This window comes from Phyllopteryx taeniolatus, chromosome 6 (assembly GCF_024500385.1).
Source record: "Phyllopteryx taeniolatus isolate TA_2022b chromosome 6, UOR_Ptae_1.2, whole genome shotgun sequence".
NCBI lineage: Eukaryota > Metazoa > Chordata > Actinopteri > Syngnathiformes > Syngnathidae > Phyllopteryx > Phyllopteryx taeniolatus.
In genome coordinates this window covers 18,075,257-18,097,945 of record NC_084507.1, presented here as the reverse complement: position 1 = coordinate 18,097,945, position 22,689 = coordinate 18,075,257, and the positions used below count along the sequence as shown (strand labels likewise).

At 40.1% G+C, this 22,689-nt stretch overlaps 4 protein-coding genes across 6 annotated transcripts in view; 2 read left to right on the top strand and 2 right to left on the bottom strand.

Moving 5' to 3' along the window:
• Positions 1-67: 67 nt before the first annotated feature.
• On the top strand, positions 68-1,462 carry LOC133479137 (transmembrane protein 238-like). The gene is made up of 2 exons (XM_061775683.1): positions 68-234; positions 911-1,462. The coding sequence occupies exon 2, from the start codon at positions 913-915 to the stop codon at positions 1,240-1,242; it is 330 nt and encodes a 109-aa protein (XP_061631667.1). The 5' UTR covers positions 68-234; positions 911-912; the 3' UTR covers positions 1,243-1,462.
• Positions 1,421-22,689, bottom strand: part of si:dkey-17m8.1 (C-Jun-amino-terminal kinase-interacting protein 4) — a 22,162-nt gene continuing 893 nt past the window's right edge. Inside the window, exons 1-28 of one of the 3 annotated variants that reach the window (XM_061775673.1) lie at positions 17,234-17,373; positions 16,092-16,349; positions 15,825-16,019; positions 15,614-15,734; positions 14,026-14,096; positions 13,559-13,623; positions 12,924-12,990; positions 12,679-12,839; positions 12,334-12,590; positions 10,926-10,983; positions 10,678-10,830; positions 10,554-10,596; positions 9,476-9,603; positions 9,315-9,365; positions 8,368-8,493; positions 6,815-6,947; positions 5,945-6,031; positions 5,830-5,877; positions 5,610-5,751; positions 5,422-5,464; positions 5,025-5,105; positions 4,858-4,925; positions 4,639-4,787; positions 4,387-4,558; positions 3,635-3,748; positions 3,458-3,556; positions 2,222-2,308; positions 1,421-2,119 (exon numbers count right to left, since the gene is read on the bottom strand). In XM_061775673.1, coding sequence (XP_061631657.1) covers positions 2,001-2,119; positions 2,222-2,308; positions 3,458-3,556; positions 3,635-3,748; positions 4,387-4,558; positions 4,639-4,787; positions 4,858-4,925; positions 5,025-5,105; positions 5,422-5,464; positions 5,610-5,751; positions 5,830-5,877; positions 5,945-6,031; positions 6,815-6,947; positions 8,368-8,493; positions 9,315-9,365; positions 9,476-9,603; positions 10,554-10,596; positions 10,678-10,830; positions 10,926-10,983; positions 12,334-12,590; positions 12,679-12,839; positions 12,924-12,990; positions 13,559-13,623; positions 14,026-14,096; positions 15,614-15,734; positions 15,825-16,019; positions 16,092-16,220 — 2,967 coding nt within the window. In that variant the 5' untranslated portion in view covers positions 16,221-16,349; positions 17,234-17,373 and the 3' untranslated portion in view covers positions 1,421-2,000. Of the gene's footprint in view, positions 2,120-2,221; positions 2,309-3,457; positions 3,557-3,634; positions 3,749-4,386; positions 4,559-4,638; positions 4,788-4,857; positions 4,926-5,024; positions 5,106-5,421; positions 5,465-5,609; positions 5,752-5,829; positions 5,878-5,944; positions 6,032-6,814; positions 6,948-8,367; positions 8,494-9,314; positions 9,366-9,475; positions 9,604-10,553; positions 10,597-10,677; positions 10,831-10,925; positions 10,984-12,333; positions 12,591-12,678; positions 12,840-12,923; positions 12,991-13,558; positions 13,624-14,025; positions 14,097-15,613; positions 15,735-15,824; positions 16,020-16,091; positions 16,350-17,233; positions 17,374-22,689 lie in introns of those variants that run through there. The other 2 variants (XM_061775674.1, XM_061775675.1) reach the window with 2 other exon arrangements.
• rcvrn2 (recoverin 2) overlaps positions 17,510-22,689 on the top strand; it is an 18,668-nt gene continuing 13,488 nt past the window's right edge. The window contains exon 1 of the transcript XR_009788844.1: positions 17,510-17,667. The gene's annotated coding sequence lies outside the window, so the exon portion shown is untranslated. The remainder of the gene's footprint in view (positions 17,668-22,689) is intronic.
• LOC133479136 (transmembrane protein 100-like) lies at positions 19,308-21,456 on the bottom strand. Its single transcript, XM_061775682.1, has 2 exons — positions 21,240-21,456; positions 19,308-19,843 (listed from the first exon to the last, which is right to left on the bottom strand). Exon 2 carries the CDS (start codon positions 19,788-19,790, stop codon positions 19,377-19,379), a length of 414 nt encoding a protein of 137 aa, XP_061631666.1. The 5' UTR covers positions 19,791-19,843; positions 21,240-21,456; the 3' UTR covers positions 19,308-19,376.

Here is a 22,689-nt window from a genome sequence, read left to right as displayed (position 1 = left end):
GTTGTCACCTACTAGTGTACAGAAATGATTTTATTTTATTACTATTTATTTATTCTCAATTGACTGCTGGCGCCAGTGAGTCACAGAAAACCACAGGACAGGTCGAGCAGGCGACGATCGGGTGTCAGGTTTCACGGTTTACTGGGACTCGGGAGTCATTCGTGCTGGGGAGTATCAGAGACTATTTGTGAATACGTTCAGTTACCGAAGTTAGCAAATCTGGCCACCATCAAGGTAAGATTTAGATGATAATTAAGTTTGTTTTGACGTTAGTAAGTGTTTATTGGATACTTAGGAGCTGTGCTTGTGATCTGGAAGTTATTGTCACCCGAAGCTCGCATGACAGGTGTGGCACGTTTGACACAAAGCCAGTGTTTGCACATATTATTCAGCCTGCTATTCAATTCAGTTCAGTTTTTAAAGTTTTATTTGGTTGTACTGCATAGTTTGTAAAATGTGCTTGTGTCCCCTCTATTTTATGGGGTGGAATTTGTCTCAAATTTACACAAACATATACAAATTTTTCAGATTCACATATTTATTCGCAATTTACACGTTTTTTTGTTTAAATGTGTGTGCATTTATCAGGACTTATCATTTGGAAATATTGAATCCTGCTTGTGAATTGTTGAAGGTGCGTTCGTGGATCAGCGGGCATGCGTATTTATTTTTGAGACAAACATAACGCAGTTTTCAAGATATTCACACACGCAAGTTGAGAATATTCACACGTGTGGGAAGGCCTGTTCCTCCATCCGATAGGCAGCAGTCTTAGGGTAGGGGGCTAACCCACCCAAAACGTCAAAACTAGCGACGCCCCTGCAACACCTTAATCTTGTAGTTTTTCTTTGTTTCCCATAATCCCGCATTAATGCTGCTATTTTGTTTCTATCTATCTACATGTGTGCAGCAATGGCCCCGAAGTACAACGGCCTGTCCCACTGCAAGCTGGCCCTGGTGTTTGCTGTGCTGATGGACCTGCTGGGCGTGACATCCCTATTGCTGGGTGTCTTCGCGCCACTGGAGATCCGAGGACGAGACTTTGGGGATTTTCTGGTGTACTCGGGAGCTCTGCTGGTGCTCCTGTCCTTGGCGGGCTGGGTCTTGTGGTACAGCGGCAATATTGAGGGCCTGACCTCCAGAAAGGAGCTGGGGGACGCTATGGGCGGCGCTGTAGACCGCCTGGCCCGATCCCTGAGCAGGAGGATACGGCTCCCCAGGACTCGCAGCAGTCCGACATAGACACTGGAGCACGCACAAACACCCTGCCTGAGGCAAAGGAGTGCCATTATGTACAAGGACAAAGTACAGTGATTGTAACGCAATACACTGCAGTGTTTCAACACATAGGGATACGTAAGGTACACGTTCTATTGTATATCTGGTGTTGTCATCACAGTAAAACAAGCCAGAACTGAAGCTATGAAATAAATCACTATTTTTATGTACAAGATTAATTTTATATTCTCCATAGTTCCTGCATGTTGTAATCATGTGCATAATTGCACTTACATATTGCATATGATGCATGGAATAATTATGAACCCCTAGCTTTTTAGAGGTGATATTAAAACATTAAAACAAAGCTCCAAAGAACATGATCATAGAAATAAATATGTACTTACATACCATATTGGCACACTTTTAAAATGTGGAGTACTGTGCACTTCATTCACAATGTACTTTAAGCACAAAGTTGAAAGAAATCCAAATATTGAGTGATGCCCTGCTTCCAGTTTACAAGAAAATAGATACACAGAAGATGCTTTTGCATTCACGAGTCAAAAATTGGGGACAGATAATGACCATGAAATTACACATGGATGCAACGATCTGGCAGATGTGTGCATTAAAGTGTATCTCAGTGAAACTCAAAACATTACTAATGCTATCAAGTATCAGGCATAAAGACAAGTAACAGAATTGGGACATATTTGCATAAAGCTGGCTGCGGCAAATGCACACAAGGCTACTTTTTGGATGAATGTATCCAGGACATGTCAGAGGGCAGAGCTGGGCACAGGCATGGTGGAATTCTGCCAAATGATCATGTGACTGCGTTCGAAACGCTGCGGCGTCGCTTGGGACAACTCGACTGACACGTCGCTCTCGTCGTCTCCTGGAAGGTGTGTGTAAAAACGGTCACCCAAAAAGTACATTTAAAAAATATTTTTTTTTAAAAATCTGAAAAACAAGTGATCTTTTCAGTCATTCAACTCACCAATGCGGAAGTTGATGTAGCCCTCCCCCCCGCTGAGGATAAGATGAGAGCTTGTCACGTTACTGCCAGTGGTCGTCATCAAGCAACCTGAGACAAGACAAAAATTTCACTGAAAACTGGGCGGTGTCTGGGCTTTTGGTGTGGACCTGACTTAATCCACCTCTTACTAACACCACAATCACGTCGCAATTAGAGAAAGAAGAATAATGCAATACAGCAGCACGCAAGTGTGCCATGTACATCACCCAAAGCAGTTCAAAGTCAATATTTACTATATTAGCTTGACAAAAACATATTTTTAAATTATGTATATCACACTCACCAGAGATGCTCATTATTAAATGTTTTCATGTGTGCGGATCGCTACAGATGTGTTTTGCTAGTTTAAGTTGGCTGTAACAAGTTTTGCTTTGATCAACCAATCAAGAGGACAGAAAATTGCTGTCATCGTCCAGAACCATGAATTTGAAATCTGATTACTCAAAATAAATAAATAAAAGAAATCGCTAATATAGTTTAGGTTACATCAGCCAGCACTGCTGATTCTTAAAAAAAAAAAAAAATTCAAATATATACATACTGGAGGCAATACAGCCAAGAGAAATGCTAAGAAAGAATAGAAATTTGGAATAAATTAATACAATTGCACGCACCAAATACAGCAGTGCCTTGAGATACGAGTTTAATTCATTCCGTCACCACGCTTGTATTAAAAAAAACAAAAAAAACTTGTATCTCAAATCTCCCATTGAAATGAATGGAAATGCAATAAATCCATTCCAGCACCCCCCCCCCCCCCCCCCCAAGGAATACTGCAAAATTGCACTCAACTATATTGTACTGAAGGAAAACACACACACATAACCTGCAAATAGAAAATGCAAGCACAACACACGACTGTACCTAATGTATTGTCTGTGGGTCTATTGGTGGTCGGCAAAGCATCTTAATAGAGCATTACCGCCACTAGCTGATATTATCTTCGCGCTGCAAGAAAACCAATGTGAGTTCATAATCGCCGTAAGTCAAGGCACTCTTATCTCAAGGCACCACTATATTCAAATTTAGGTTGTAAGTGTAGGCCAGTGCTTCTGGGATGTGGGAGGAAACCAGAGTATTTAGTGTTTCGGCCAGCAGAGAAGGCTATGCTGGCCCTGGAGCCCCACCACTGTTGAAAAAAGGCAAAAACTGCAACAACACTGCACAACACCTCTCTGGCATTAATAAGCTCATTACCTGGTGCAGCAATGATGAAACGGACAGCTTGTCGGTGTCCATGGTAACACAGTTGGGCGGCCGCAACGGAGCAATACGGGATGGAAACCGCTTCAGACGCTGTGAATAATAAACTTCACACTAAACGGGTGTCTTCCAGGGTAAATTAAACCATCAACTCTTACATAAGACACTTACTTATCGACAAGGGGATGGAGACAATTGCCCCGCCCGCCGTGCCAATCCACAGGCGGCCAGAGATGACAGCCAGAGAGGAGATCTGAAGAGGCGTGAGTGTCAGGAAAACTTGGCCTGCGAAGACAGAGGGAGAGCCTTAGCTGCAGTGGTAGGACATAACGAAGTACAAGTACTTCACTACTGAAGGCTACGTAAGCAGATTTTTCAGGTAACTCTACTTTACCTACATACAATGGTGCCTTGAGATACAAGTTTAATTTGTCTTATTTGCGGTCACTCAAATCATCTTTCCCCACTGAAATGGATAGAAAAGCTATTAATCCATTCCAGCCTCCCCCCCAAAAAATGAACAAAAATGTTTGTATTTTTTTTCAATAAGAAAAATAGCACTATAATATTGTACTTCATAAAAACTTACAGTAATGACAAACAATGTAAAGAAATTAAACAGTTTTTGCCACATTTTTTTCCATCAATTCAATGGACATTGTGCTGCTTCTTCTGGTGTGTACGCCTTGGGTACCTTGGGGCAGTATACTACAGGCATACGGATATACTGCATATGAAGACTGTCTTCAGCTCCTCTGTAAGCCATAGTAATATTAGTTTTTCTTTGCAGAGCATAAAGAATATGCTTGTATTGTTATATTGTCCATCTACATATGCTGCTCCACCGTTTTTGTTCAAAAACCCATTCATTAAAGGCTTATAACACCCCGACAGACACCAATGCTACATGATGACACACACACCTAATGATTTGGTAACCAAGGCAGCAAAATCCACTTCCTGTAGCGGCCTTCCAGTGGACCAGTCAAACAGTCTGAGGACTGAGTCGAGTCTGCAGGATGTCCAAACGCCACTTCCTCCAGCACAAAGGAAACGAACCTGCTGTTCACTACGCTCAGAGACTGGAAAAACATGCTGCAAAGACAAAGAACACAGACTGTGGATTCAAAGTCACCACAACATGGAAGAGACTCTGTCTCTCTCTGTTGTATTACCTCCACCTTCCTCCTGTTTATATCAACCACATGGACTCTGTTCCAATATCCAACCCACAAGCGTCCTCCTTTAGCAAGGCAGCAGCGAATAGGCTGCACGGGGTTTGAGCCCAGTGGCATCAATGAATGTGACAGCAGGTTCCAGCCACCTGGAAATCCCAGAATATCATTCAAATATGTAAAATATGGCAAAAAAACAACATAACATAAAGCTGGTACCTGAACTACTTGAGAAGAAAGCCAAAGTCCCATCACCTAAGCCAGCTATAACTTGACCCTGGGAGTACCTACCAAAGCAAAGTGCAACATGTTGGGAGTAATAGATTAAGGTCTCAAATGTGATTAATTTAGATGCTAATGAGTCCATAGTTAAGACTTTCACTCACTTGAGTGAGTGAACGCTTTCAGAGAGTGAAACTGAGTGCAGACAGCGCCCCCTGCCTGCAGAGGCCGAATGTATCACTATACTGGAGGACAACATAATCATGTTATTTGATGTCTACATGTACACAGGTATTTCCATTTATCCATTTCAAATACAGCTTGTCCTCATTAGGGTCATGGATGAGCTGCAGCACAGAACACAGAACACTGACGGAGAGGATCCCAGCTGCACACTCTTCACCAGTCGGCAGAAAATTGCAGTAAATTACAATTAGATAAAATAAAACCATACAATAAAATAGCATGAAATTGGTTGTGATATCATACAAAAAGTGGATGTGGACATGGCCACAGTAGGTGAAAGTGTGAACAGAGCTGCTTGTATTAGCATACATTTACCTTCCTTCCTGAGTTCCAATCCACACAGTTCCTGGAGAGTCCCCTGACATAACAAGAACAGGAACGTGTGAAAGGAAAATCCAGCCAAGCGGCGCTAATCAGTGTCCAGTACAACGCTAGAGTGGGTGGGAAGAGACTACTATAAACAGTTTGGGGAATGTTAGTGAGGGGTGCGGGCGGGCACTGACCGACGGGGGGCACAGCACAGATGCAGAGGGCAGGAGCTGTGGGGGGGAGGCTGAACTGATCCAGGACAGTGTTGGATCGAGCGGGATCAATCACTGTGATGCCACTGTTGGAGGCGGGGCCAGAAACTACCCACACAGAACACTGACGGAGAGGAATTGAAGTTCGGAAAAGATGTTACTTAAGGATGAATGGCGGAATGAATAAGTGTGACAAACTTACGGTTGCCTCTCCTGAGATCTCAGGTGGGACTGCCACTGCACAGTTCAGCTGAAAAGAAAGCAGCATTTATGTTTAAATATAATTTGGTTAAGAATTTTGCATGAACACGTATGACCTTTGCAGTGCAGTCTCTTTGGTCCAAGAGTCTGAGTTGCGTTAAGACCGGCACGTCTTTGGACTCAGGGACGGCTTCCTGAGATTCCTACAGCCAAAGTAGTCAAAGGATTGTTGACATTTACACAAGAATGTTCAACTCTGAGATGGGGTCAGGTCACACATGTGCAATCCTCAAGTAAGTCTCAAGTCTTAACCTTCAAGTGTCATTCTGTCTTGGGCAAGTCAAGTTACAGTTTATCTCAACTCAAGTCCCAAATCAAGTCACCTTATTAATGCAGTCTTACTTGCAGTACAGTGAGCCCCTAATAATGTAAAATAATGTATAAGCGGGGGGACTGGGAAAAAAGGTTATCCCCAAATATGCGGGGGACCACTGTACTCGCAGGTTTTCGCTATTCATGACAGGGGATCAATGTAGCTGGTCTTTAAAAAGAGAGAAGACCAGTCAGGTCAAATAATGATATATTGGCCAAATTATATAAGCTGTATGTAAGAATAAGACCTTTTATGATAATGCACTCCAATTCAACACCACTTCATAACACAACTTCAATATTCATCATGTGGTTTAACATCTGGGTGTCAATCAAAACCTGTTTAACACTTCAAACAACTTTAGCTTCTTTGTCTTTTTGAACATATAAATGATAAACAATCATTTCTGTCAAGTCATCATGAAGTCAAGTCCCAAGTCATCAAAACAGTGACCCGAGTCAAACAGAGTCCAAGTTGCAATGAGTGGAGTCCCCATCTCGGTTTAACGCTCTGTGATAATTCAGGTGCCGCGCTACCAATAACTGCAAGGAATTCTACATTTGCCACATTATACTTTGCTACATTCCCATTTAGATCAACACCTCCTTATTACCTGAGTGTTAGCCAGAGGCACGCTCCAGCCGTGCAGTTGATGTTTTCCTAGCGTTCCCCAAATGTGTGAGCGAATTTCTCTGTAGAGTTCCCTCCTCCTGGCGCGAGGTGATAAAATTGCAGCGACAGATGATCTAGGGAGAAAACATTGGCCTAAATGAAAGCCATACAAACCCAAGGTGTCATAGTTCGAGTTGATAAAACTTGTAAAATTCATCCATCCATTCATTTTCTGAGCCGCTTATCCTCACAAGGGTCGAGGGAGTGCTGGAGCCTATCCCAGCTATCATCAGGGAGGAGGCGGGGTACACCCTGAATTGGTTGCCAGCCAATCACAGGGCACATATAAACAAACAACCGTTCGCACTCACATGAACACCTATGGGCAATTTAGAGTCTTCCATTAAGCTACCATGCATATTTTTGGGATGTTGGAGGAAACCGGAGTACCCAGAGAAAACCCACACAGGCACGGGGAGAACATCCAAACTCCACACAGGCGGGGCGGGGGATTGAACCCCGGTCCTCAGAACTGTGAGGCAGACGCTCTAACCAGTCGTCCACCGTGCCGCCCTATTGTATAAGTGTAATTAAAAAAATAAAATTAAAAAAAATAAAAAATAAAGTCATTTGAACTGTGTTTTGAATGACCTAGAAGTCAGGTGAGCAACGTATGACCCGGGGGCAACTTGTGGACCGCACCATTCTGCAATCCTGTTCACCAAGGGTTTACATACATTTGAGTCCTGTAATATTTTTTGCAGTCATTTAGATGTTTTTTCCCCCCAATAGTGATCAATACAAAAGTACTGCATGCATTTGCAATTAATGTAGTTCAATAAAATAAAATATTTGTAAAATATAAAAAAATACATTTAACATTTTTTGCATTTATCTAATCAAATAATTGGTTAATTTATTTGTTAATAATAATAAAAACATGTACATATGCATTTAAAATGTTTCATTATTTTATTGAATACATAAAAATTGTTAATTTATTGAAATCAACTATTAAAATAAAACATTTTCAAATTACATATTTTTTAAATTGACTGATTTACTGTAAATATAAAATAAAAAATAGTTAAAAATGTCTGCTTTATTCACAAATATTTATGATGAAAATCATATTTTATTAAATAATTTATTTGTTTATTGTAAATACAAAAATACTAAATTGTATTTGTTTTCATTCATGTTATTAAATAACCAGTTAAGCAATTCTAATAAATCAAATAATTATTTTATTTTTAAAATTGTATCTATTTTACAGACACATTTTATTTTTTTTAACTTCATCTGGCCCATCTTAAAAATCAAATGGAGCCCTTGAGCCCAAAAGTTTGCCCACCCAAGACATAGAACCTATAAGGATTTAGATTTTATAAATTCTTACAATCTATAACCAAAACTTGGCATTTCAAAGCACAAGTTTGAATCCAATGTATCCCCAGGTTGGGCTAAAATTATTTCATTTGATATATTGTCTTTTAATGAGGTACTGTACATAGGAAAGCATGACGGCAGACTGACATGGCCACAAACACTCACGCGGCCTGACTTTGAGTGACTTCCTGTCGCTGTTGAGGCGTCGGGAGAGGAGGAAGTGTGGCTGATGTTAAAGTTGCTCGAGGTAGGATCAACGGTTGTTTGCTCAGGCCAAAAAAGCGATTGAACCTTAAAAAGAAAGGCGACTGTTACAAAGATAAAGCGCCTGAGAAATTTAGACTGACATGTTTGCTCATTATTGCAACACAATCAAATCAATAATGGAATGAAATAGGCGCTGCAAGACTTTAGCCTGCAATAAAAAGTCTACACACCCCTGTTGTCAAATGTCATCTTTTTGAGCCAGAACATTGTGACCAGGACAGATAATTTCAAAACTTTTTCCACCATTGTGACCAGTAAACTGTACAACTCAATTTTCTATCTTTTCGAGAGGAAAAGTAAAAATTAACAACTGCGTTAATTTAATTTATTGCAAATACGTGTGCACACACCCTCTTATAATTGAGATGTGGCTGTTCAAAATTAACCAATCACATTCAAAATCATGTTATAAGGCAGACAGCAGCCACCATTTAAAAGGGCCTCTGATTAATCCCAAATAAAGTTCAAACTGTTCACAATTCCTTTCACCTTGTGTCGGGCCTCATTTCTAGCTGAAGTAAAACAGCCCCAAAGCATGATCCTGCAACCACCATGCTTCACTGTAGTTATGGTGTCTTTCTGGTGATGAGCAGTGTTGTGTTTGCGGCAAACCTACCTCTTGGAATTATGGTCAAAAAGTTTAATCGGACCGTAACAAAATCTCCAAAAGACGTGGGAAAATGTGTTCTAATCCGATGAAACGAAGCTTGAACATTTTATCATTATCAATAACATTTTACTGATTGACTGGAAGAAATCATATGGTTTTACTGCCTTACAGTAAGGCGTGTAGCATCCATTTTGAATCAAACCCTAGAACCTCATTCCCTAAAGCCAAAACTTACTTTGCCCAAACACTTGACCTCTCCTCTGTGAGCCTTTCTTCTTTTGTTGCCCTACGAGAAAGGAAAAATTAAACGTAAAGTCAGTTGGTGGGAAAATACAGAGTCAAGCTGTGTAAAATTGTAATCTCAGACATAAACTAACTGTACAAAACACTATGTACCTGAGTGTCTGGCTTTGCCTAATGGCCTCCTGCAGTTCAAACAGCCGCTGTTTGTACTGGTTCTTCTCCATGACCACACGAGCCATTTCAGAGCGAGAGAAGTGCCGCATGGATGTGGCTAATGAGGCCTGAATGGAAAGATTGATGCTGTTAAATGGCATACGGGATATACACCCACTCGCTAGCCACAACATTGGGCATGCCTACACAATCTCATGAGAGCCACAATACCAGTTGTAACAAAAATTATTTGTCCTTTACAAAAGATAATAGAGCTCAGTTTTAGTTGAAAATGCACTGAGTCATTTAAAAAGGTGAAGTTAAACATTTAAAAACACTTCTCAGCGAGACGCAGTGTAGCGCTACAAAACACTTTTTTTTAAAATAACGTTTTAATTTTTGATGCCGCTCTTTTATTGGACCTTGTGCAAAAATACATTGGTATCATGATTTATGAGAGATCCAAGTTTTTAAAGATATCAGCCTTTGATCAGCTGATTTTTTTGTCCCGCGTTACGAGTAAAAATGTGCGTTATTAGCACTATTTGGTGGCAGCAAACTTTAGAACAAGCAGCAGTTTGGCATATGGTGAATTGTTAAAAAAAAAAAAAAAGAGGTCACATGCTTGCTTTAAGTTGTTTACTGCCACTCCAAGTTAAATTTGAATGTAAAACTAAACATGAAACAATGGGATTTACAAAGCACACACACCAGAAGAAGCAGCACAATGTCCAATTATTATTATTATTATTATGCACAGTGTTTAATTCATAACATTCTGATGAATGATGTTATTACTGTATGTTTTACACGGACATAAGTGCGGTACTGTAAAGTGCTATATTTCTTGTTAAAAACACCTTACAATAACTTTTGTTGGTGTTTTTTGGGTGGCTGGAAACATGATGAGCCTATGATTGTTTTGAGTTACGAGTGTGGTCACAGAAACAATCAAACTCGTAAGTCAAGGTACCACTGTATACCTACCTATAACAAGTGTCTAGTAAGTGTGTATAACAGCAAATACAATTATATTTCAACATTGCCAGTAAATTTTAAAACAACAATCTGTTCCTACTTCAGAATCCGACGACTGAAATCGCTCCAGTTTTTCTCTGAGTCTAAGACAAAAAGACCATGAGTACATCATAAATTATGACATGAAACCACCAAACAAACTAGGACAAAAATGACACTGACACCTTTTAATTTCCTCCTCTTTCTCCTTCATCCGGCCTTCGACTCGTGACACCGTTTCCCGGAGAGAGGTCACTTCCAGTTTCAGAGTAGAGCGGTCGTCCGTCAGCTCCATCACCCGAGATATTAGAGCCTTGCGGGCAGCGTCTACTAACTCACTGGAAGTCAAAATCAAGGCACAGGAGAAGAAAAACACTTACATCACTCGTTCTAGTGAAAAAAATGGTCAGATTAAATCCGACGTAGGACTCACTGAGTGCATTTCAATTCCTCATACTGAGAAAGAATCTCCTCAAACTGGTCAGCACTGCCTAGACGGGGGAGAATTAAATTGAATGCTTCAACACACTGTGAGGAATGTGCAAGTACTGATGTTAATGCATTCTAATTAGATTTGTCTCAATCTGATCACATGATTAGAAATCAAGGCAGTGCGTCTGCTCTGCAGCTACAGTGCTCTGTAGTGGGCAGCACCTATTTCCCCAAAGCTTGTGTTCGAAATGGCCACAAACTTTCATGCTTCTCCGCAGCTCGTTAAGGAAAAAGACGCACCGAGTGAGATGTGGAAAGATTTTGGTTACGCGGCCGGGTTTCGCGCTGTCTGTTCGCCTCCTCTCCAATGGCTAATTAAAACGGGATGTGGCGAAGCGAATACTGCCCATGTTAGCTACACTGGCGAATCAAAATCCGTCAAAAACCCTTCCTGATAAAAGTTAAAGTGACCACGCTCATTCTGCAGTGTGTGAACGGTGTTAATGGCTTAGTTTTTCCCCCACTTCGTAAAATGCTTTAATCCACCGTCCACCTGGCTAGTTGGCTGGCTAAGGAGTCAGGCTCACAGGCTTTCCCGGCTGCGGGGAATGGTGCATCGGGGAAGACAATATTCTACTGCGATGGAAGGGTTTTCTTTTTACACAATTCAATAGTAAAATAAAGATTTGTTATACATATGAGTTCATAACATTTAGGACTGGCCGACAGGAAAGAGCTGTTTATTTGTTGGTTATATTCAATGTTGTATTGGTCATACTATAGAATAATTGATTTCTTGTGTTTAGTAAATAATAATAAATAAATAATAAAGATAAACAATATGGCCAAACAGCTCATTGAGCAACATAGTTCAAATAGCAACAGGTTAGCAAATATAATTATTTACCTTCAAATAGAAGTCTCACGACTTTTAGTGCGAATTATTTTAAGAAAAGCAAACTTGTGCCCCACTGGTTGCATTTGATGAGGCAATTAATAAATTATGTTGTATGTAGGTGAGTGGAGTAGTGTAACTACGCAGCAGCGTTGGGTCAAACATTCTCTCTCTCTCTCTCTCTCTCTCTCTCTCTCTCTCTCTCTCTCTCTCTCTCTCTCTCTCTCTCTCTCTCTCTCTCTCTCTCTCTCTCTCTCTCTCTCTCTCTCTCTCTCTCTCTCTCTCTCTCTCTCTCTCTATATATATATATATATTCCTAATGTATTGCTGAGGTATCGGATCGGAGTAGGTATTGGTCAATACTCGATATCAGTCAACTCAAAGGTGCAAAACAAAAAAAACAAGCACAGTTGTATGAATCCTGGTGGGGAAAAAAAACAGTTTTTTTTTTTTAAAGATGTGAACAAGGGATCTTAGTTGAGGGCTGTAAAATTTTAGACATTTTTGTTGTTACCTCTGATGCTGGCCCCTTGGTCCACACTCTCCACAAAATCCTGACTTAGCTCTGACAGTTCAGAGAAAACAGAGTCTGTGTTGCGTAGTTCCCATTCCATACTGTCCCTGTCCAGCTCCTCCTCCTCGTCCTCTTCCACCTTGGTCTCCCTGGATTCTTCCTGCTTCTCTCCTTCTGTTTCTTCTCCCAGCTTCCCCTCCTTGAGCTCATCCTCCAAGCTGGTCTGAGGTGCTTCCGTGTTGGATCTTGCTGGGGTACTGACAAAGTCAAATGGAAGTGAGCCGACATAATTACTACATTACCTCTGTTGCAAACAAATGCATCATGAGCTTTCAGATTAACTACCTTGCATCATCCAAGGAGCCGTGGAACTGTCTCAATTCAGGAGTGGAGCTTATGATATCATTGACAAACTGATCTGAGGCAGACTTTATAATATCCATCACCTTCTCCTCCTTGGCTTCTGTATCTTCTAAACAAAGAGTACCAGAGTTGGAGTGTGGGCTCTGTTAAAAGCAAGCAGGACACATCCATTCGTTGACGGACAAAACATGAAATGAAAATACGGACATATTTTATAGTCAATTTACCTGTGAATTTGAGTCTGGCAAGACTTGGGTGGATGGGACTTCAGCATTTTTGGGCTGTGTGTGATTCCTGAATGTGTCGAATACAAAGAAACACCATTAGAATAAACCACATCTGCTTGAGCAAGTTTCATTCAACCCCACTTTTTACGAAATTCAGTGACTTAAGCATAACCTTGGAGTTCAGTAATTTTACTATTATGACTAAAAATGTATCACAACATGACCACAATGTCAATTTAACAATGAGCTTCTACTACTAGTCTTGCTTTAAAGAAAAAAATAAAACATGTATCAAAAACAATTGCAGTTTGGCTGGGGTGTCATTCAAGTCTTAGTATTTGGGTCAGTTTTCAGGTTTTGTTTACACTAACAAGAATATAAAACTCAACCAAACTAACAGCATTTTTGTATGCTGTGTAAAACCTAATAACATTTAAATAGCCTTCAAGCTCATGCTGTACTTGTATTCCTCATACTGGGCTCAGTATCTCAAAGAGTATAGCCACTATCGTTTTGCAAAAATGTTTTTAGGGAACAGAAAGTATGTTTCAATCTGGTAGGAGCGACTAACAACAGCTCTATGTAGTTGATAAGGGGATTTACAAGAACGCAATAAAGTGATGATTAATAACAACCTCAGGGGTGAATCTCTTTCGGAGTCCTTCCTCTTTTCCAGTAGCTCCCGATATGAGTGCGCCAACTAAAAGAAAGAACGGGGAGGATGGGAAGGACAAAAGCAAAGCAAAGCACATTTATTTATATAGTGCATTTCACACGAGGTAACTCAATGTGCTTTACATGATTAAAAGCATTTAAAAACAAAGAAAAAACCCCAGCTTATAAACATTTAAAACTGAGGACAAAAAATAAAAGTATACAATTAAAACAGCGTACAGTGCAAGAAATATAATTTAGAAGTGGAAATACTCTAAAAAGCATGAGAATAAAGAAGAGTTTTTAACCTGGATTTAAAAACATTCACACTTGGGGCTGACACTTGGGATAAGACGAACAAGAAACCATGTCCACTAAACTATAAACAGTAGATATATATGGATGATGGTGAGACACAGGTTTTACAACAATTTGAACAATATCTGACCTTGTTGTGTGTAAGCCTCAGCGTGCTCAGCTCTCTTCCCAGGGCCGACTTCTGCTCCTCCAAGGCCGCCACTGCAACACAACAAAAGCAAATATGGCTACAGGGGTCACCATCACTCTCTAGCTCACTGATGGAGTTAATAAAGGTTTTTAAGAAGGTCGGAAAATAACGCCCAAAATTATTACTGTACTAGTTTAGTACAGTGAAACCTCTAATCTGTTTTGCTGCAGCAAAAACAACAATGGTTTGAATTCCAACGTTTTGTGCGACTTTGGAACAACTTCATTTGACTTTAGAGGTCCCACTGGTATTAAACAGGGGTGGGTAGAGTAGCTAAAAATTGTACTCAAGTAAGAGTACTCTTATTTTAGAATAATATGAGTATGCAGTAAAAAGTAGTCCTCCAAATTATTACTTGAAGTACTCAGTGAAAAAAACTACTAAGTAACTGTTGAGTAACTTCTGATTTCTTACTTTTTTTTTAATCAGAGCCCCAACATCAAAAATATAAAATGGAAATGTGCAACCTCGGATATTGCCTAACAATATTACTTTAACTATAATAATTAAACCAGTCTTTATAAAACAACAAATTAAGGTAAATTCAGCCACAAGAAATGGTCTTAAATTAAGTGTCTTTGTTCATAGAAAAACAGGAACAAGGCAGCTCAGCGTATGACATAGCTGTTCTGTTTCACAGTGTGTAAGGTAACCACAGATCGAATGTGAGGTCGGGGGTATTGCGCCTCATCTGACTGATTCGCATGCCGTTGCCTCCTCCTTTATTTTTAACCATGCTAAACATAAATTAGTAATTGTGAAAGCGTTGCTTCTGTGTGGGACCATACACAATTTGGCCAAATCTCATTTCTTAAAGGTCCCATGCCATCAAAATCCATTTTTTCGACTGTTTTATATATAACATAGGTCAAAATGAGTCATGGTTTAAGTTTGACATCTACAGCATGTGGTTTTTTGATTGTATGCAATAGCCTTTATTGCTATTTGCATCATCTTTAATAACAATACAGTGTTTCAAGATAAAATAAAACAATACACAAAAAAATTAAACAATATATAAATTTAGCAGGACTGAATACTTTGATCAAATGTCTTTTGCTAACAACAACACTCCTCATGGTCTATATTAAAAAACTGTGAGAGATGCCAAGAGTGATTGCTGCTTTGCTTGCATCCGGTGGCCGAAATGCTAATGCTAGTTAGCATTAGCACGTACGTGTGCTGCCAGCAGTCAGTGATAGGCTGATGGGCTCCATGGGAGAACGGTTGAGTCGGACTCGCTATGGTGCGGGCAAGCCGAGGAGTCGGGCTTTCTGCTTACTTCCACAACTCGCAAACGGAAGTGGAGCAGGAAAAGGTAGACTTTGATTGGCTGTCGTGAATCACATTGTTGCCATGTTCGGAGATACGCACACAGCTGATCACCGTGATGGACCGGAAATTTATCACGATCACTAATTGCGATTATTTAATCGCCCAGCCTTAATATGAGTGAACTGAGTTACGAGCTTGGACACAGAATGAATTAAACTCGTAAGTCAAGGTATCACTGTATACAAACACTCACATTGATCCGCTTGCGCCCTGGCTTTTTTCTCGAGGCGTCTCTCTCTGCATTCTCGCTCCTTTTCCCTTCCTTTCATTGCTCTCCTTTCCTGCTCAATTTGGTCATCCAGCTCCAAATACCTCTGAAGGAAACAAGCACCATAATATCGAATTAAAACATAAAAAAAAAAAAAATAATAAATAATAATTAAAAATGTGAATATCCAGAGCACCTCTTGACTTTCTTTTCTCTGCGCCTTCTCAGTCTGGTATCGTTCCAGCAGGTCTTCTCGTTCAACCCTCTCCCTCTCCGCCTCGTCCTCCCTCTCTCTCAGCTGGGCTTTGCAGCTGGCCAGCCCCTCCAGTACCCACACAAATATGGGTACCAGGGACTCCACCACACCCTCGCCATGGGTCTCAATAACTGTCTGTGTGATACAGCCAAGCACCGGTTTGAATTCAGCACATTGGAAATAAGATGAAAAAATGGGGAACGTTACCTGTAGTTCAGAATACAGCTTTCCCGCCTCCTCGCTGACAATGTTGGGATCGAGCTCCACTTCCCCTGTCCCGCACAGTTCTCTTTCACTGTACTCCATCGACTTTTTAGCGTTGCGCCCACTCAGCATCAGCTGTGAGTGATTTTACAACTCCGCGTAATCTATCTTGTTTTGGAAGAGTTGTGCAAACTCCAGCACCACCCATCCTCTGAAAGGTCATGATTCGCTTGTACTCGACACGGTCGGCATTCTCAGGGTCTGTCACCAAAGAAAAATGTGATGGGTGAAATGATAAACGGATCCTTTCGGCAATGCAGTTAGGAGTTGGAGCCTATTCCTGCTAACATCAGAGGCAAAATACCAAATGTCACACAAGTTTTGACATGCCCTCTTCTTTATTTCCATTCATTATTGGCGGTGGAACCTCAGATTACGGCTCATAATGCATGACTAACTTTCACAGCAAACAAAAACAAAGGACATTGCTCAGAACACGACATTTTAATTGCAATGGTTTCAAAAAATGAGGGTAATAACTTACTCCATCTTCAACTGCTGATGGATGAAAATATGGTTACAGTATGTTATAATGGAACGATAGTCGTGCTAAAATGTACAAGTATCAGGTAGATTTTCTCAATTGTATCACTTGCTTTTGTTACAGTAAAATAACTTTTGAAATACTGTACATAAATGATGTCAAATAACTATCCTTGCAGCTGTGCACAACAAAATAAACGTGCATCATGAATTTTAGCCTTATTCCATGCGTGTAGAGACAAAATTCCGTAGATTAGGATTCATTTGCAAGTAATTGACGGTCCTGTTGTCTTAACTGAGCCTAGTCAGCATTTAGGCAAGAGAAACTCGTGTTCTGTTAAACATTACAATAAACGTCAGTTAAGGGTAGCATGCGCGCGTGTTAAAAAAGTCTCTCCAACACATGTAGACGACAAAATAAACACCGTGGCTCTACTAAGAAACGTCAACATTTAGAGGGAAATCTAAGGCTAGGCTACCAAAAGCTACGGTGTCACTTTTGAACAGACACTCAGGCAGTCTGTAGAAATAAATAATGTGAGTGACAGGAGACACCTGAGAAGGCAAAGCCGAGTCGTCGCCTTTTCGTTCGACACACTCACCTCCAACGCGTAACTCCCGGGACCTCCTGTGTTTTATTTCACGACTTCAACAACTTTCGCTCGTTTATTCGTTGTTGGTGGGGGGAAGTGTCAATTACACTGCACATAGGCAGGTTAGATAAAAGGGGCGGGGTTTGGATTTGACGTAAGACATCGTTTTACTTCTGGCCTATCAGGTTACAGTGTCAGCATGTGGTAACCAATAGGAGGGGACATGAGGCGGGACTTGGACGGCTGGTGCTTTTCAAGGGAGGAAAAAAAAGGTTCCCGAAACTTGAACGATGACGTGACCACGCGGTCTGTCATGTGACTTGGGTCGAGTTCAAGCGCTCATACCTGACTGTGAAAATACTTCACATACCTGAAGAAGGAACCAGTGAAACACGACGACGCAGTTGAAGCAGTCGAAACACAGTTTGACCCTTTTAACTCAGGTAGGTGTCACATTTTGTCCAAACAAAAAGACAACAGGAGCATTTGAAAACATCAATTAGGAAGGCCTATGTGTGTAAAATCTTAAATTGATTTACATGAGACAGCATTACCAGAGCGACTGGAAAGCTTGATAAACATTTATTATAATACTGTATTGATGTTCTATAAAGTAATAGTTTTATAGGATATAAGGAAGTAGAGATAGAGGCAGAAGTAAATATATTTAATTTATTCCTACTCCTTTTCGAATATGCATAATTGAACTTTATTTTTATTGTTTTTTAAAATCTTATTTGTTTGTTTGTTTGTTTTTCTGTCACTTTCGCACATGTTCAAACTAAAGGATGAAATCAATCAAATCAATCAACCATATAATATTGAGGTGTTTAAAGTAGGCTAATTATAGAAAGCCAAGCGCCCAGGTTTACAAAGTAATGATCAAGACCCAAACACTTCCTTTCCTGTTTTGAGATTAGAACAACATGGAAGTCAACCAGAGTCAGAGAACAGATCGTCTTGGAGGATGCACTTTGACTATATCCTATCATCAGTTGTGGGTGGTCAGGGTCAGCGAGGCCTTCTTTGCTGGCCTAAACACTATCAGAAGCACTGTCTTACATTTACAATCTAAATTCGGATTTGTCTATTTTATTCATTTCCTAGAATTTTTATTGGTTGCACTGCTTCTAGTGTGTTTATGTGGATATTAGAATTGCTATCCAATCAGATTTCAGCCTCTATGTGTTGCCATGTCAATCTAATCCGCCCAGGGCCTTCAGAATCGGTGGTGCAGGCCGATGTAACGTAAACCAGGGATTCTCAACTGGTGGGTCGAGACTCAAAAGTGGGTTTCGGACAGTTAGTAAAACATTACATATACAGGTATTCTTATTTGGATTTTTGCGCTACAGTACAGAGGCGTACCAAGTTTCCTCATGCAACATATTAGGTAAGTGACTGAAAGTGTAGCCGCCTCATGCTTTAGCCACTAGTTCACTCCGAAAGCAAATGTAGTGCAGCACAGCCTCCGGCTAGCAGACGTCATTGTGACCAGTATGCTTTTGGTGGTTTATCAAACTCATTTGAAATCGCTTTTGAAAATATAATATGCTGTACAGGTGTTTGTCAGAAGCTTTTTTTTTTTTTTTTTTTTTAAAGGAAACATGTTCTTTATTGTTTCTAACTTCTTTTAAAGTGGATCGTAACTTTGCAACAAAAGGAAAAGGTTGGTCCCAGGGTCACAAGAGTTGAGAAACACATACTTAAATGGGACTATTTAACAAATCAGATCTCAAAGTCATCCTCACAGGGCCAGAACGCTGCCGCTTGATGACATAAGCATTTTTCCATCCTTTGATTGGCTGGACAGAGCAAAAGTTGTTACAGCCAAGTTCAACTCTGTAGCGATCAGCATATATTAATAATCAGCATCTCTCCGGTGGGTATTTTATTCATATGTTTTATATTTTGTCATGTTATTAGATATGTATTGATTCTGATATATGGATTCTATAATTGAGACATGATATTGTTGGTATTAAGAGGTGGATTAAATCAGGTTAGTCCCCACAGAAGGCTCACGGTCCGCTACTGCGTATCATGTCGTCCATTTCAAAGACAAAACAGAAGAGTTAACATGTCAAGAGGAACGTCTGCTTAACATTTATTTTAATTACACAATCAAATATAAATCTCTTTCATCTGTCAATTACACCGTGAGGCGTTTAACTACATTCTGCTGCACAAGTACTTCCTTGCCATCCTGCCTCTTTCTACGCCTCATCTCCCTCCTCCTCTTGGTCAGGACGTAGAAGGCCACCACGCTCCCGACCACAGCAATACTGAGGGCCAGGATCACCAGTCCCAGCGCCAGTAAGTGAGAGGTTCCTTCACTGAAGTGGTTCAGCTGGTCCCACGCACCCACGCCCACGCAGCTGAAGCCGATGAGCGTGCCCCAAAAGCCGAAGGCCAGCATGCACGAGCCGCAGGACAGCTCCACGCCGCCGGTTACCACGGCGATGCCAGCCACAGAGACAACGCCTCCCGGCAACGTCACGGCCTCAGTTTTAGGGTCATAGCTGACAGCTGAAGCTGATAGAGTGGAAGCATCCAAAGTTTCCATAGCGCTGCTTTTGATTCCACCACTACAATTGGGATGCACTTCCTTTGATATTCCTAAAAAAAAAAAAAACAATCAAATCTTTATTTGTTTTTCATTTATTTTACATTCCTCCATCCATTTTCTGACTTTGGGAGAGAGGCGGGGAACAAACAACCATTCACACGGAAATTGAGGTTCCAACCCAAGATCTTTTTTCTCCCCAAACAATACTTTCTGGTACATGTGCGGTAATGCACTAAATATTGCTTGAAATGCTTTTTGGTACTACATGCCCATTGTAAATGGATTGTAAAGAAACACTCAAAATAATAATTTTTTAAAAAGTAAAATAAGAATTAAAAACTATTGTATTTTGCATACAGGTTTAACATTTAAAAATGGGAAAGTTAGTGAGTTATTCTCATTGAAGTGTAGCATTAAACGGTTTTCCACCATTTCACGTTTCCTTTTTGGGGGGGGGGGTGTGGCTAAATACATCTTCCCTTCACATAGTCTGCAGTGTGCGTACATCTCACAAATAAAGATGGAAGAGGAGGGAGGATTTGTTTTTACTTTTAATGTCTGACTGCAGCCATTTGGCGGACTGGAGTTTTGCACTGGCGTGGCCACTTTAGAGGGCCTCGTTGTCGGCCGTGAGTGTGTGTGCGTCACGGAGAGAAGGCGAGGGGAAGCCAGCGTGTCAGGGACTTCACACTGGCACTGCCACTTTAGAGTGCCTCGTTGTCGTGGTGAATAAAATAAGTAAGAAAGAAATAGTATCATAATAGTATAACACTAGTAGTAATTGTATCATAAGTGTAATCAATATACAGTATACATTGAAAATGTTTTTTTCTTCCCAATTTCTGACACTTCTGGATAATTAAACATGCACATGGAACATTTCTGCGTTCTGAAGAAAGGAACATAACAGGAGGGCTAAACAGCTTAAGACATTGAAAGATACTAATGGCCATTGTTTGTTTTTTTTGTTTTTTTTAAGTCACCATATATTGAAAAAAGCCAATTCACAATGTGGGTTGAATCATTTTCAGTGTGAATGTGTACAAAAATATAAATACACACTAAAAAACTTACTGAATTTATATAAAAAATAAATAGGAATAGGATAGTTAGATATAATATAATATATATAAATATCTCAAATAGTACTTGCTAATTTGAGTATATTTTGAGTATATTGAAATATTCAAATATTGTACTTTATTTTACACGTACAAAATGCAATCACAGCAGCAGGGTGGGCCAAGAAACATTACAGATTAAATCACCAGTGAATATATTAACTTAGAGAAGTCTTGCAATGCCCTTGCTAATTGAATTCTATTAATCAGCCAACTATAAAACCGTATTCTCATTTTCATTCTACCTACAGTACCTGCTCCCAATCAGTCATCTGTAGCCTGCTTTAATGATTCCAAGAAATAAGAGTAGCGTAATCTTACTTACCTTGGTTGAGAAAAATCTTTCAAGAGAATTTTTTTTCCCAGAAGGGCCTGGAAGTGACTGTGCCTCTCTCCTTGGACAATGTGTGCAGAAATGGGTGCAGGCGGCCTCAAAGCGGTCACCTTATCAAATGCGTCACAACTGGAGGCCTCTCAAGATGGGGGCAGCTCTCGTCGAGATTGTTGTCGGCTTGGTGTTTTTTTATTTGTTCCTGTCTTTACTTGCGTCTACGAGGAAACGGTCATCTGTCATTAAGTGTCATTATGAGCCATTAAGTGATATTTATCTTGGAGCTACTCCCTTCCTCTGCGCTGAGCTCTGTCACTCTCAACATTGGAGTGGTGTCCCGCCAAGGCATTGTTTCGGCTCCCTTAACAATTTAGCTGTTTCTTACGTCATTTTTCTGCAAACATGCAGTCTTGGCTATTTTAGGCTTACATTGAAAAGCCCTGTTTGGACACTTTAAGCAGTCTAACAAGCTGTCTGTTTTTTTTTTCCCCCGCTTTTTTTTCTGCTACACCTTCTAGTATGTAGTATTTGGTTACCTAGGCCTTCTGTAGACTTAACTGTCTTAATCCATCACTTAATATCACCATTGCATTATTGAAACCATCAATACTATACAAAAACAGTATAACAACACAAACCTGCATTGCGTACACCATCTGGAACAGTTCAAAACATTGAGTCTGTCAAAACAAACTATTCAAACAAAATGCATCAAACTGATCAAATATGCTCATTATTCAATGTATTAATGTATGCAGGTCACTACAGACGTGTTTTGCTAGTCGAAGTTGACTGTAACAAGTTTTGCTCTGACCAACCAATCGGAGGACGAAAAAATGCTGACGTCATCAAGTGTTGTTAAGCGACAAAGACATCGTTAAGTAGTGAAATAATATAGATACTAGTCCCTAATACACCTTGTTTGTGTTATAACATGTCTTAAAATAAACAGTGCTAAAATAAACATTAGCGATGACGAGCAGCTAGCTCTAACAACTGTGCTTAATACAAATTGACAAAGGTAAATATATGATGTTAAGTGACAAAGAGATGATTATGTAATGAAATAATCTATGTACTAGTACCTGAGAAAACTTGTTTATTGTTATAGCATGATTTACAAGAAACATTGCTAAAATAAATGTTAGCATCGACTAGCTGCTAGTGTTAATGGAACAAAACACGAGTCCTGGTCTACCTATTTTAGAGAAAATGGTTGCTCAAAATGGTTTGCTAGTTTAAATCACAATATTAAAATATTGTGATAAAGTGAACTGGCATTTGAATTACATATATTAATAGTCTATCATTAAACAAAGCCACCTTAGTTATCTATACATATATCCCAATTAGTCTTGGAAAATGCTTTCATTAGCTTCACATACAGGTATTAATGTATTGCAAAGATGCCAAACCTTCCATAATATGTCACATGAGAACATTA

What these genes read in the sequence shown, in the direction of transcription:
- LOC133479137 (XM_061775683.1), top strand. Translation starts at nt 913, where the DNA reads ATGGCCCCGAAGTACAACGGCCTGTCCCACTGCAAGCTGGCCCTGGTG.
- LOC133479136 (XM_061775682.1), bottom strand. Translation starts at nt 19,790, where the DNA reads ATGGAAACTTTGGATGCTTCCACTCTATCAGCTTCAGCTGTCAGCTAT.